At 37.5% G+C, this 14601-nt stretch overlaps 1 protein-coding gene across 1 annotated transcript; it reads right to left on the minus strand.

Moving 5' to 3' along the window:
• Window positions 1–5135: 5135 nt before the first annotated feature.
• On the minus strand, window positions 5136–6568 carry LOC121881392 (prostaglandin D2 receptor 2). The gene has a single exon (XM_042389155.1). The coding sequence runs from the start codon at window positions 6565–6567 to the stop codon at window positions 5179–5181; it is 1389 nt and encodes a 462-aa protein (XP_042245089.1). The 5' UTR covers window position 6568; the 3' UTR covers window positions 5136–5178.
• Between the last annotated feature and the right edge of the window lie 8033 nt (window positions 6569–14601).

The raw sequence follows: 14601 nt of genomic DNA on the forward strand, positions 1-14601 counted from the left end.
TTCATCACATTCACCATATGGGCCTGTGCACGAGCGAACACAATTCGTACATGTACAATGTGTTGGCCAACAATGTATGATATTCTCCTGCTTTGGGCCAAGGGCACCATTGTGATATGTTGTTTGTATAAAATTGTATCACTCTTTATAAAATAGGTGGGGCATGAATTAAACACCACCTGCAACTGAGTGGAGCTTAAATTTATGTTGATAAACAGGATTAAGTAGATTTTTGGAAATGACTGATCCCCAAAAGGGAACCAAAGAAGGGCTCAGCGGAGCAGGTAAGGATAAATAAAGGGGATGAGCCATTTCCAATGTAGTCTGAAGGAAAACTGAGAGCCAAACTGTTCCCATACCTGAGTAGACCTCATGGAGTTCCCACTGTGAGGACTGTCACTTTGACTTGACTCGACCCATCACTTTAAAGCATTTTATTAAAGAGAATATTCCCATAGACAAATTGAACATCGAAACAAACAAATTTGAAAACATACTTTTTTAACCACAACTTGTTCAATAAAAATATAGTTAAAATGTTTTAAAAAAAATAATTCTGTTGGTGTGAGCAGTAGGACTTTATCACAGCAGGCATTTTGAAATGTAATAATAAGCATACGTGTTACTAATAACCATTAATGATGGCTCTGTTCTATTTAAGTGTCTGAGTAAGTCATGACAGTGTGACAGTGAGCCAACATGCACAATATCAGGACCCTGAAACTGAAGCAGATAAATGGAATTCAGCCTTGATTCATTTCATTATTTACACCTGTGCTTTTCCCACTGTGACAAGTCACCATGTCTTCCGTGAAAAAGGCCTACAGTTGTCAGCATAACATGGGTTATAATGATGGACTTACTCATGGGTTAGGGTTCTCTCTCACACACTGAGTGAGAATGCAGTTGTTTTGCAATTGTGTAGTTTACCAAGTCATTTGTTTATTTAATTTTTAAATTTTATGTACTATTTGTTGTTAGAACAAGGATTTCTGGAAAAAAAATCCACATTTATCATGCTTTATCCTTTGGGTCAGAAATTCGACAGCAACAAGTGTCAAAACCTCAAACCACAGCATCATTAGGTTATGAGCAATTAGGGCAATGTGACTTCATATTTATCAATATCATTCCAATTATGACCATAATATCAATTTCAGTCAAGTTATGCTTATTTGCTTTGGTGCAAATGAAAAGTTTGTCACTATTTTGCAAATTACTTATATCTTTGGAGATAATGTCATGCTAGCAGCCTGTTGAGGATGCAAATGCTCATTACACACTAGAAAACAAAATTGCTGGATGGATGAAAAATGGAGTGAGAACTCGACCTTTCCACGATCCTTACCACTTATGGAGTAAAAAGTGTAAAGTTTGACCTGAGAACTGCAAGTGCAACTTTTGACTTTTGAAAGAAGAAAAAATACACTGCCCCTTTTCAAATGAAAGATAAAACATTAGGTTGCTACAGCTTTACTTGATCTAGTATGACCACTATTTTATGGTGGCTAATGATAGCCAATGGTAGCAAACTAGACAGATATTACAGTGTAACTGACATTACTGTGTCAGTTTGTTGACTTAATGACTCTACTCTACTTGTGCTACTGTTACACATTTACTTTAACACTCTCACATTAGCTTCTGTTCAGCAAAGATTATTTTACCTTCATCCTTTGCACAGTGGAAATCTGACAGCATCTCAGAGACAGGCATTGTCTTGGGGTCACCTTTTGTCAGTCAAAGCACTCACTTTACAATAAGGTAGACACATTCATCAGCAGTTGCAAACTAGTCGTAAGTCCATGAATGGCTCATTCATCAGGAATAAATCTGAAATAAGCATTAGAGTACTGCTAATTAGCACATTAAAGTGAGACTACCTTTGAATGTTGAAATTACACATTGTTCTTCTTACAAATTAAAAGATAAATTCATAAGCAATCAAACGTGTCCTTGCTCAGTTTAAAACACTCACCGTTTGCTGCTACACCATTACCTGGTCTGGTATGACCAGTAGCTTAAGGCAGCTAATGTTAGCCAACTTTAACTTTAGACATTTTACCTGACATTACTCAGTCAGCTCACTGACTTTATGACTCTTTACTTGTGCTCTACTTGTTCCCACACTTCAGTGGTGTTACATCTTTTTGCTTTGATGGAATCTAGTTCCTAGATATCTCCCACACATCCTACTTTACATACATGCAAAACACTGAAAAGGAATAGTAAGGCATAGTATGTTACAAACAATGCCTTGTCATACCAACAATTTGTTGTCAGTAATCAGTTCTCAATAATCAGCAAAATATAATCTACCTAGGTGATTACATCTACTGATTCTTGGTAACTCATGAATCATGTGGAACACCACAAGTTGAACAACAAGGTTTGCCAATATGCTTAAAATCAATTACAATGAAAATCAAACACACTTTGTCTTATTATGAACACCCATGCTAAAACAAAAGGAAAGTACCAATGTACTGTGACCCAGGGTTTGGTATTACAAGAAACAGGAAATCTACTAACAAGGGTCAAGCTCATTTCCTTTAAAGTTATGTAGTCAACAAGTCACAGCAGCAGATAAATTCACATGCTGCATCCTGCCAGCATTGACAAACACACAGCTGCAAGCAAAGACAAAGTCTCTCAGTGTGCCAGATTCTGGGACCGGCTTCGACAACCTTCATAATCTTACAGCAAGAGACACTTTTTGAAAATAATTTTTGACAAACTTGAAATCATTATAAAGCCTGGTTCTTCCTTGGAGCCCAGTGGTAAGTTTAATACTGATATTTACAAAAAAAAAAAGTTGGTTTATTACTTTCTCCAGCTTTAAGTGATCTTGTAGTGGTTGTGCAGTGGTATGTGATGATGATGATGATGATGATGATGATGATGATGATGATATGATATATAACAATAATGAATCATATAATGCCAGTGGTGCAATGCTCCTTCCAAATAATGTTTTACAGACAAAATGACACTATGAACCTGCTTGTTCCCACTCAGGGAACTCTTAAACAGAAATACTTTCAGTCACAACAGAGAACATTTTATTTAAATTTTATTAGACTCTCCTTGAATATACACAAACATACATAATATTTATACACAGTTGTGTGTGCATACACATTGCTATTTTTGATCCTCTCTGGTTGAATTTACGCTGACATGCAACTGTCTTGCTCTTACAAGTTTTTTAACAAATGCCAAGTAATTTCCCCTTCACTGTATGTGTGTATATATGAGGGTATACAGCATTTGAGTGCATGATGGTAAAAAGAAAATCACTGATCTGCGATGCAGCTTTAATTCTCTAGTCAGCATCTGTCGGCTATAAGTACTGTAGCAATGCATTAAACCCTTTTAAAGCAATACTTTCCACCCTCCCCCCACCTACTCTCTTTTTCTCTCATTCTTTCCTTATCACTCATCTGTACCAACTGTTTTTCACAGTGTGTTATATAATCTCTCTGGTTCCATCGTTTCCAACATCTTACATTGTCAATGTGCTCATTGTTCGCCTGCTGTTTAATTATCTTTTTCCTTATCTATCCCCATCCATCACTGCATCACTACATCACTTAAAAGATCCCTTCAAAGCATTTTGATGTCTTTTAATATATTATTGTTCTGCAATCCACAATGGTAAAACTATTCAGTAGAATGTACACAGGATGCACGTCAACCTCTGGCAACACTTCATTCCTCACTGCATTTCTGTTTCCTGTTTTTTTTTAATTCACTTTGAATCTTCTTTGTTTGCTCCATCACTTTGAAGAGACAAGCCATTGCTGCACATCCACAAAGACATAGTGTAGAGAGGGAAATAGAGGAATAGAGATCATCCCAAAGGGAGGGATAGAGAGTGGAAGATAATCTGCTGGAACTGAATGGCAGAGAGGAAAGTGGAACTTTGTATGTCAGTCTGACCCGTTTAATCCTGCTCTGTCTTTATATTCTGGATCTTCACTCTCTAATATTCTCTCCAAATTACAACTACCTCCATGGTAATCCCACACTGCTGTGGCCTACATTACACCTCCGCCTGTGTGTGTGTCCGACTGAGCGTGATGAAACTAGACAATTGCAACAGCAGTGATGAGACAGTCAATCAAAATGGGTATCAGATATGATCAAATCCAATCACTTAGAAAGGTGATCAGACGTTCACTAGTTCAGATTTAAATAATCCTATATTGTCATTTCATGTCTGTTTACGTAATCAGTGCTATACTGCTCTCTGGTGGCCGTAATCTGAATAGCACGAGCCCTCAACCTAAAGCAACCAAAGTTGTTAGCTTTTGCAGTTTGAATATAAATTTTCTCTCTTATGTTTCTCTTGAATAAAATAATAAACATAGTCTGTTGTAGCTGAAATATGTTTGTTTTCTTTCATATTCCTGTATTCCTCTCATGACCCCTCACATTTATCTTCAGACCTCTTGGAGGTGTTGCAAGATACATGCTAATCTCTCCTGGGAGAGCAGGAGTGCATTTCTTTCACTTCTTTTCCTGTTTATGTACAATTTACTGTGAGAAGAGAAATGTTGAGAAATTTCAGGGCACTGGAATCAAATGATAACATGTCAATCAATCAATCAATCAATCATTTTTTTATTTATATAGTGCCATATCACAACAAAAGTCATCTCAAGGCACTTTTCACATAGAGCAGGTCAAGACCGTGCTCTTTAATTTACAAAGACCCAACAATTCCCCCATGAGCAAGCACTTGGCGACAGCGGTAAGGAAAAACTCCCCTTTAACGGGTAGAAACCTCAAGCAGAACCCGGCTCTTGGTGGATGGCCATCTGCTTTGACCGGTTGGGTTGAGAGAGAGAGAGAAAGAGGGAAAGGGGGGGGGGAGACAGAATAACAACGATCATAACAACAATCATAACAATAATGACACGGCAGCCAGAGAAGGATGCCAACAGGACTGTAAAGGACCGTGCAGGCTCGGCCCAGAACCTTCTTGTGAAGTCAATAGACTTCACAAGAAGGTTTTACAGTAAAAACAGTGACATGACTAATAAACCAAAGCAGCTCAATAATTTCAGACTGTATAAAATGCCTGTCAATTTAATACTAAAGTGATACGGACAAACAAAAAAAATTTTCAGTTATAAACAAATATAAAGCCACAAATCCAATACTTTTGGCATTTCAACTACATTCCACCTCACTTTTTGATTCTTGTCCTGATTTCTCTGTTTGACTGTCTTTGAGGCCATGATGAGAGGGCATGAAAGGGGGTGGAATGTCAGGTGATTGACGGGGTGAATGTGAACCCTTTGGTGACCCTGGCACTGCAAAGCTCACATCTCGACTGCTCTTCCGCCTAATATGAGCTCGTATATTTCTACTTTGGGCCATCAGTATCCCTCCTCCCTCCTCTACCAGTCCGTCAAACACCGCTCCCAGACTCTGTCGTATTCTCACACAGAAGTTTGGGCAGCTGAAGGCATACAGAATGGGGTTCAACACTGGATTCAAGAATGCAATGGTTGTGGCCAGGGGCAGCCCCACCTCTACCAGTTTGAGATTTGGGCGCCAATACTGGGCTGTTACTTCAATCATACAGAAGATGTGATAGGGAGCCCAGCACAGTACAAATGCTGCGATCACAAATGTTACCATCTTGGTGAAGCTCTTAGACAACTGGCCTTGACTGTTCTGATTAGGGGTAGTGGTGGGGGACAAGGAAGTAGGTGCCAGAGACAATGATGGATCAGAAGCCAGAGGCTTGAGAAAGATATTGGTGTTTTTTGTGGTTGTAGGGGTACTTGCATTGTTTGACACAATCAGTGTATCAGTTAACCTGTTGGTACTCTGCTTCCTTTTCCTGCTTCTGTTTCTCAGGCTGAGAACAATTTGGATGTAGCTCCCTGCAATCACCACCAGGGGGAACAAGAATGCTAGCAACAGCTTAGAGATGGCTGTTGCTGCTTGCCTCACTTTGCAGTCTCTCTCAAGCATGGTTGAATACATTGCAAAATTATGATAGCACAGTTTCCTCCCATCCAGTTTCTCAGTCACTGAGCGGAACAGGAGGTAAGGAAATGTATTAATTGCTGCCCATAGCCAACCCAGTACACACACCTTCCACGCTCCTGCCACTGACCGATGATTCTGGCTCCACACTGGTTTGACCACCAGAATGCAGCGGTCCAGTGAAATGGCTGCCAGCAGAAAGGCTGACACAAACATGTTCAAGAAGAAGATGGAAGCCTGTATTTTGCAAAGTAGGCTGCCAAGCTCCCAGCTGTGGGAGGAGCTAAGGTAGTGAGTGAAGAAGGGAAGTGTCAGGGTGGCTAGGAAGTCAGACATGGCCAGGTTGAGCACCCAAACTGAAGCTACAGTACGGCGCCGTAGGCGGAAGCCCACCACCCAAAGGATCAGGGTGTTCTCCAAAATCCCTAAGCAGGAGACCAGACCGTGGAAGCAAACTACAACCAAATTGGCCTCTGTGTTGTTGTTGAGGTTGTGCTTCCGCATGATCTGTAGCAGGGGACAATACTGCTTCTCCTCTAAGCCATCCAAGGTGGAGGTCATGTTCGACATTGGTGCTCTAAAAGAAAAAAGACAGCAACAAGAAGCTAATGATTAAAATCAGAGGTACGGGTACTTGCCTGCTTGTTCTTGTTGGGAAGCTGAATGCTTTGTACATGTTTCCTTCTGTAGTAGCTGATGTTCTATTTTGCATGTTCACATTTGTTTATAGCAGAAAATATTTACGAGTACACTGTGCTATAGTGATGGAGCTGAGGGTGATGATGGTGATGATGATGCTATCACCAGTAGACATGCCCTTGCCTGTAGACAGCTGACAAATCCTCACTTCCTATCTTCATATCCCATGATTCAATCAAATGAGCATCATAATCGTCTTGCTTGTTAATCTTCATTGATCAATTACAAATTTACCAAGCTGCCAAGGAAACGGTAAAGAAATCTTTATTAAGTGCAATTAAATAGATAATTGAAAGACTTAAATCAACAATATCAGTGATGGGATTAAAGTATTATTCTTGGCTTTAGTCTACTGTACTATGACTTTGACTCATATTGACCACAACAGCCTGCATTTTAGGATTTTCAACAGTACAATCACACAGTGATGACAGGAATGAAAAATTCACAGTGACTTGACATTTCACGTATGATGTATTCATGTCCTGTTCTACAGCCTGTCAAGTTGCATAATGACACACTAATGTAATGCCTGTACTCAGGCTATGCGTGCAGTTGAGAATTTCCAAGGAAAACTGCTTTACATACCAGCTGTTAGATGTGTACTCTAGTCTCAGAAAATACACTAAAAACACTTTCCTTTTGTTCCTCATTCTCTAGAAATCCAAATGAAAATAACAACTCTACAGTATCCCTTTGACACAAACAGCATGTCAAAGCCTGTTCTTGTGGTCTAACCACATACCAGCTCTTGGGAAACTGTACATGCTTAGTCAAGCAATACAGTCAGGGAATGTGTGGGAACTTATATAATACTGAATACTGATGTGATATTGTCAGGATTAAAGTGTTAAGCTGGGTGTCAATCTATCTTGTTTTCTTTGAGATATTCACTTTGTACTTTGTGAATATTTTGGGCCAAACTACCACAATACATACAATAAATCACGTGAAAGTGAAAGTCAGCCAAATCTGTTCGTGGTGCAACGCTCTATCATCCAATGCAAAGCAACTCAGAATGTCTCCACAGCAATGTAGTCATGTAACCGCAGTCGGTCTGTGCCAATAGGCGCTAAACCCTAGAGTCTGGGATATAACCAAAGTCTGCTTGTCACCAGGGAAAAAATAAGTAAGGACTCAGCTAAAGGACGGGTTCAGAATTTGTCTGTCAATAGTCAGGTGCCCAAATAAACATTAAAATAAAATAAAACAGGGAAACACTCCCAGAGGAAACACAAAGAGGGAATTTGATGCTAAAAAGACTGTAAATGTAGCAGATATCCACTTGATATGACTAACTCAGACTGCTGAAGCCTCATATAAGCTTCAGATCAACTCTTACATACAGTTTTGCACAAAATGACTGTGTGGACACACTGTGGATTTTGGCTCCTATCATTTACATTAAAAGCACATTTGAGGGGGATCTTTTAGCAGCCAGTATAAACAGGAGGAATGATTACAGCAATTACCACTGTTGTGTACTGTAACAGAACATGTATACTGTGACATAATGCATGTGTGTGGTCAGTAAAATCAAGCTGGCAGCTTTGCAAACCAACCAATGAAAAATAGTAAAAACAAGTGAAACAGTTAGCTAACCTGCACATGCAAACAATTTATCAGCATAAACTGAACAACTAAACCAAGAATACCTCTACAGAAAACAAACATAGCAAAGTGATCTAAGACTTGCTGTGACAACCAGGTGCTATGCAGTATGCTCTGACCTACCAGATTCTGTAAGCAGAAAGGGAATTTCAATTTCATTTTTTATTTTCGCTGCCCTCTACCAGTGTTCTTCTGGGCTGATAATTCACTGTTATATCTCCAATTATAGACACATACAAGAGTGTCAATCCAGTTCCTAGTGTTTTGCAGGGACAAGAACTCAAGCGGAGAAATAATCTCAGTTTTCATAGCAGTCCCTGTGCCCCATACACTGCACAGCTCCAAGACAATGTTTTTTATTAGTAACAGAATAGATCATCAACACTGTGCATGCTCACACTTCTACTGGAGGGAGGTTACTAACCATCCACATGACTTCACTCATGGTGTAAAAATGCCTTCTATTACAGCAATCTGTTAGCTACAAGAAACATCGTAGAGTTAGTGCAAAGAACAGTAACACTAATCACTGTGTATCAGATAACATCTGTGTGAGGTGATTTGGAAACACAATATACCTAAACTTATGTCCATAAACACATTGTCTTAGAGCATGATGGGAACTCCGCCCATCTACCTCCAACATGCTACAGTAGGGTGCCATGCCATTGGTCTGACAGCCCATTACTCCAAAATCCCAATAGTTCGAAAAACTTCCCAATGGACTAAAAAGCCTATAGTCTGACAGCCCGTTATTCCAAAAGCCCACTGTTCTGAGGCCCCATTGCTCTCAAACCACAATCTTTCCCCAACTCAAACAGTTTTTGTACCTAAACCTAACCAGACCTTAACCACAGTGTTGTCACACCATAAAACATAATTATTTTTTAACAAGCACATCAAAATACACTAAGATATTAAGGACAAAAGACGACAGGTTGCCTAATTGGAATGCCTAACCATAAATAATGGCAGTGCATCATTATTAGTTATCAGACACTGATAATGTTTATTATGTGACAAAGCAGACTTTTTATATATTACTGAGGTCTTCTGCTAATTCAGCGTCATGTTTCACTCAGTAGATCTCCAATTTAATCAATCAGCAGTTATAAAAATGTAAGTACATGTAAACTGCATCATTACAGCAGATGAGAATTATCTAGGAAACGTCATGATTATTCACTTTACATGGAGCTAAAATGAATACTGAACTATGTTAAATGTTTGCCGAAATCATAATTATCTTTTAGAAGGAGTAGATGTTTACCGCTAAGCCTGGCTCCGTTAAATGTAACAATGCGTTAACAGAGGTTTTCCTCCAACAGTAGGAAACAGAATGTAAATTAACTTAACAAACTTATCACAATTCACTCAGTTCTTATGATAAATTTGGCATGATGTTTCACAAAGCAGAACTCTGATTTAATGAAATCTCGTCATAAAAATTGTGTGGACCTGCTGACTGGCGGTGTTTCGGAATGTCAAACAGTAACGTTACACATCTTACTTTAGTTTATTTAACTTAGTTCACAGAAGAGCCCTCAGTTAAGTTAAATATCAGCTGAAATGAAAAGTCTTTCTTTAGGAGTCATACAAAGTCATATGTTATGATTTATACATTATCTGTTAAACTGAGAAATATGTTAATGGAATCTGGAAAGTAAAAAGACCAGCGGTCACTGAACTCCGACTCCAGAGTGTGTATTTTTGGAGCAAAGGGCCTTTGGAGCAGTGGGCTTTTGTTTTCAGGATAATAGCCAGAATAAGCTGTCATTTCATAGAACATGTTCTGATCATTAAAAAGTTCAGAATAAAAATGTGACAAATCAAAACAAGTGTTTGCATTGCATTCTTACACTCAACCACAGACTTACAACTCCTACTGCATGCCTAGATGAGGTAAATACAGCACTATGTCTGCACATGAACACAGACATATGAGTAAATATACCTATGACACAACACTGATGACATGACTGCTTTCCTCCTCAAGAGAATTTAGTGAAGCCTCTGTTGGTGGTGTATTTCAACCATTATCTGTACAGCTATAAGTGATGTATAATATGTAGATTGCATGTATTACGGTCACAAATCAGTGGTTGTTTTTTGCTTGAGTAAAATTTTGAGTTGTGGTATTAGAGTTGCCTTTAAAATGAAAAATGAAGACCTTGAATAATTGCAATATGAGAAGCAGATGTTTCTTGGAATGCCAAACATAAAGTATAGAGGAATTAATGTCAAAGTGAGCCACACAGTTTTAACCTTTGTGAAGGAAAGTTTTATTTCCAGCTGTTTTATCAGACTGCTTACACTTTAGGCAGGTGTACCTAATAAACTGGCAATGCACACATTAAAAATTTCTGTGATTTCTTAAAAGTTCCTATTCTCACAGCAAATTTTATTGTGAATTCCTTATCCCAAATATATCCACATTACTGCTGTACAGGTGGAGTATAGTATGCTTATAAGACACAGTATCTTGTATTGGAATACTTTCTTTTTACATTAAAAAAAATAGAGCTGTTTGTGTTGTGGAGCTGCATGTTTACTACCTCTTGAAAGTATGTATGACTGGGTACAGTATCTCCATGTTTGAGTTATATGATAAAAAACTGAACTGTCAATTAAATGTAATAGAAAAAGCATAAAACATACCTACTGTAGGAGTTTTAAGGCAGCATGGAAAAAAGTAAGTCTGCAACAAAAATTATATTATAATGAGCTGTATAATAAAATGTACAAACAAAACATTCACAATAACTTAATAAAGACAAGAAGTCGAATATAATCATGAAAATTTAGGAGCATCATAACATGCAATGATGCCTATAGCAATAATCATAGTTAGTCAAAAGCTGTGGCCCTGTTGCTAATGTGATCACAGCTACGTACAATCATCATGATAGTGAGAACTTTAATTCATTTAGAACTTTAGGTAACACTCACCTAGATGTTACATTCAAAGACGAGAGCGAAAGTCTAACTCTTTCATTCCAAATTCCTTTTCTGTCTTCCTCGTTGTCTTACTGTCACAGGCACTCCTCCCTCCAGTTCTGTCACTTTATACAGCCCTCCTATTAGAGACACCCACTGAATCCCTGTCTCGCACACACATACACACACACACACACACACACACACACACACACACACACACACACACACACACACACACCTCCCCTTGCTCTACCTGAAATGCTGATAAGATGATTGATGAATGAGTGAGTGTGTGAACATGGATGCAAATATGACTGATATTTCATTTCAGAGAGGTACTTGGAAATTGAGGGGAACAAGGAAATTTCATGAGGTCTAATAGACAAAACACTGAAATCTGATATTTGTGATGTGTCATTGTCTGTCCTACGTGACTGCTTGTCATGCCAAGAATAGACTTGTTTGAACTAGTTCCCCTGACACTTCACGAGTTGTGTTGTAGTTTCTATGATGATACTGTATTTTGCATCAACATGAAGTATAGTCTATATACCAACACATTTTGACTTTGACATCCACTGTGTGATTAACACTGTCATAATCTACTTTCAACTAGAAAAACAACATTCAAATATGACTTACTTGGCAGCTTACAGTATCTATTAGAGCAAAGTGTGGATAGAACAAAATTGTGTTTTGCTTAGCGGTTACAAACTTCTCTGTCCCCATCTAGTGGTGAACACTACTTAAAACACATTTCACCTTAAATATGACTGTTTGTGTGCTTACACAGAAAAGATAACTGTTTTACAGTATGCAAAAACCAATCCACATATTTTGCAATTAACTAGGTAGTCCTCAGTACTTACTACTTACTAAACTAAAAATAAACACTGTGCAGAATGAGGTATGAGCTGACTTTGAATGGTATTTTACACATTAATCTGCTGAAGGGAGAAGGAGAAAGAAACTTTCTCTGTGCTTACCAAAAATCTGAGTTTAAGGTGCATATCTTTGAGCAGGATTTGTGACATCACAACTAGTTTGGAGGCATTCAATTTCATATCAATTGGCTGACATCTGGTCTCATCTGGAAACAGTCAACATCTACATTGTGATGAGTGTACCTTCTTTCAAAAAGCACATTTGTCATACAGTCGTTTGGCGAGAAATGATAATGTCCTAATGAGTTGACAAGTTAGCTGGAATATGTTGGAGAAAGTGATAGATGAGTACATGGAGAACGTATCAACAAATCAAATTTAAAAAAGAGAGTAAAGCTGTGGACAATATTTATTTCATATTTAGTTTGTCAAGTAAACTTTTTGTGTATACTGCCAAGCATTTTTTATCATTATGAGGGGTATTTATGACAGCGAGAGAATGAACTCAGAAAAACAAACAAATAGATACATAAATGTAAATTATTTGTATATAATACTAAAATGAAAGTCCCAGGCAGTGAAGATAAGGAGAAAATAATTCATAGAAAATATCATGCTCTGACCTCAGAACATTTAAGACTATAATAACACTGGCAAGCTTTGTATCCTGGATAAAGATCAGGGTGACAGGGATGAAATGGAAAATACATCAAATAAGGGAATATTTCACATGAAAATGTAATTCATACTCAGTCTCCATGTTGGCATGTGGACAAACCAGAAAGCAAAGCTCAATGTTGAAATGAATGAATATTACATAATGTTATTCAAAGTCTATACCATGTTGTTGGAATCATTACCCTCCACTCCTCCACCTCCAATGTGAGACGTGGGAGGAATGTATCAAGTCAAATTTTAACTTGCCCCATCTTTGTTTGAACCTCTGTGAGCGGTAAAACCCTTTTTTTGTCACAGTGTGGTCATTTTGAAACATATTTTTCTGAGTCATTTCCTGATACTGTTGATTAGCAACACTGTTTGCCAACTATGTAAGGGACAGTGAGCGGGTCATTAATGTTAATTATTACACAACTTTGTTGATTCTGGTCAATTATATAATTACTGAATAACAGACCATTGCTATGGATGCATTTCTGATTATAGACTCTGGAGGACCAGGTCCAATAATATCAATCCACAGAAAGAAATCCAGTAAGATACCAATTGAAGCTCATTCGCGACACCCTGTGGCAAAAAAAAAAAACAAACAAAAAAAAATACTGGGCTCCAACCATTACAGAAAGGGAAAAGTGGAGTGCAGGCAACGGCAGCAGATCTGGTTAGCGCCTCTCCTAGTTGCCTATTGCTACATACTAACTTAACTGATAAGCGATAGTGATAATGGTCATATTGATACCGGTTGTATCATTAGTAACAGTTGTGTTTCCAGGAGTGTCAACTGCAAAGTCCCGACAATTAAAATGCTAAGTAGGCTAATCTTAAGAAGGCTATAGAGTTAGCAGAAGCATTAAAATCATTTTGAAATCAATAAAATCACTTTTTAAATCAATATTTTGTGTAAAATCATTATTTTCTTTAATAAATAGCTGTATAATAAGTAGGATAATGTACAGTGAGCGGGTCATTATTGCAAAATGAGGGGTTTTGATTCACCTTGAAGGGGTTGCATTCATAGCAACATAAACTCTGTAGCCTTCTTCAGATTAGCCCACTTCTACGAAAGGGGGAAAAAAAGTTAGAAAAATGATCCTGGAAAAACTTTTTTTTCGCCAGGCAAAACTTTTTTCCCTATCTGTTTCACAGATGAAATTTTGTTTATTTTTTATGGAACTTAGAAAGATTATCTTGGCAAAACATTTTTTTCACCTGTTCTTAAGTCATAAACACAGGAGAGAAAAGAAATTAGATCAGACTTAGAAATTGGATCTCCAGAAATATTTTTTTGCCTTTTGAAAAAAAAATCTTGAAAAAAAAATCCTTAAAAATTCTTGACATTCTTTTTATAATAATGAAAGGATTATGGCAAAATAATTTTGGGTGTAGATAATGTGTTATAATTTATCATATAATAGCCTTTGATGGGGAAAGTAATCAATATATACAGTACATTATTAAAACATTTTTTAAGTTTTCCTTTTGAAAAAAGTTTTCCTTTACATTACTTCATGTGCAGTTTGTCAATTAAATTGAAATAAAATGTACATTTTTGTGAGCTACTTTCATTGTACATTTCCTTTTTGTATATATTTTATATATTAATACTTTTAATAGTTTTTGGTTTCATTTTCTTTTTACACTTTGTTGCAGTTTATCTCAGAACTTTGTTGTAAATATTGCTTTATAAGAGGTGGGACTGATTGTCTCGATGGCTTTCAGCTCAATGTTTACATAATCACTCTTATTGAGAAATCTGTCGGAATAGCAAATAATAGGAAAAAAA

Source organism: Thunnus maccoyii, chromosome 2, assembly GCF_910596095.1.
Source record: "Thunnus maccoyii chromosome 2, fThuMac1.1, whole genome shotgun sequence".
Lineage (NCBI taxonomy): Eukaryota > Metazoa > Chordata > Actinopteri > Scombriformes > Scombridae > Thunnus > Thunnus maccoyii.

Bases quoted from the DNA above. Each gene is read 5' to 3' on its own strand.
- LOC121881392 (XM_042389155.1), bottom strand. From the start codon at position 6,567: ATGACCTCCACCTTGGATGGCTTAGAGGAGAAGCAGTATTGTCCCCTG.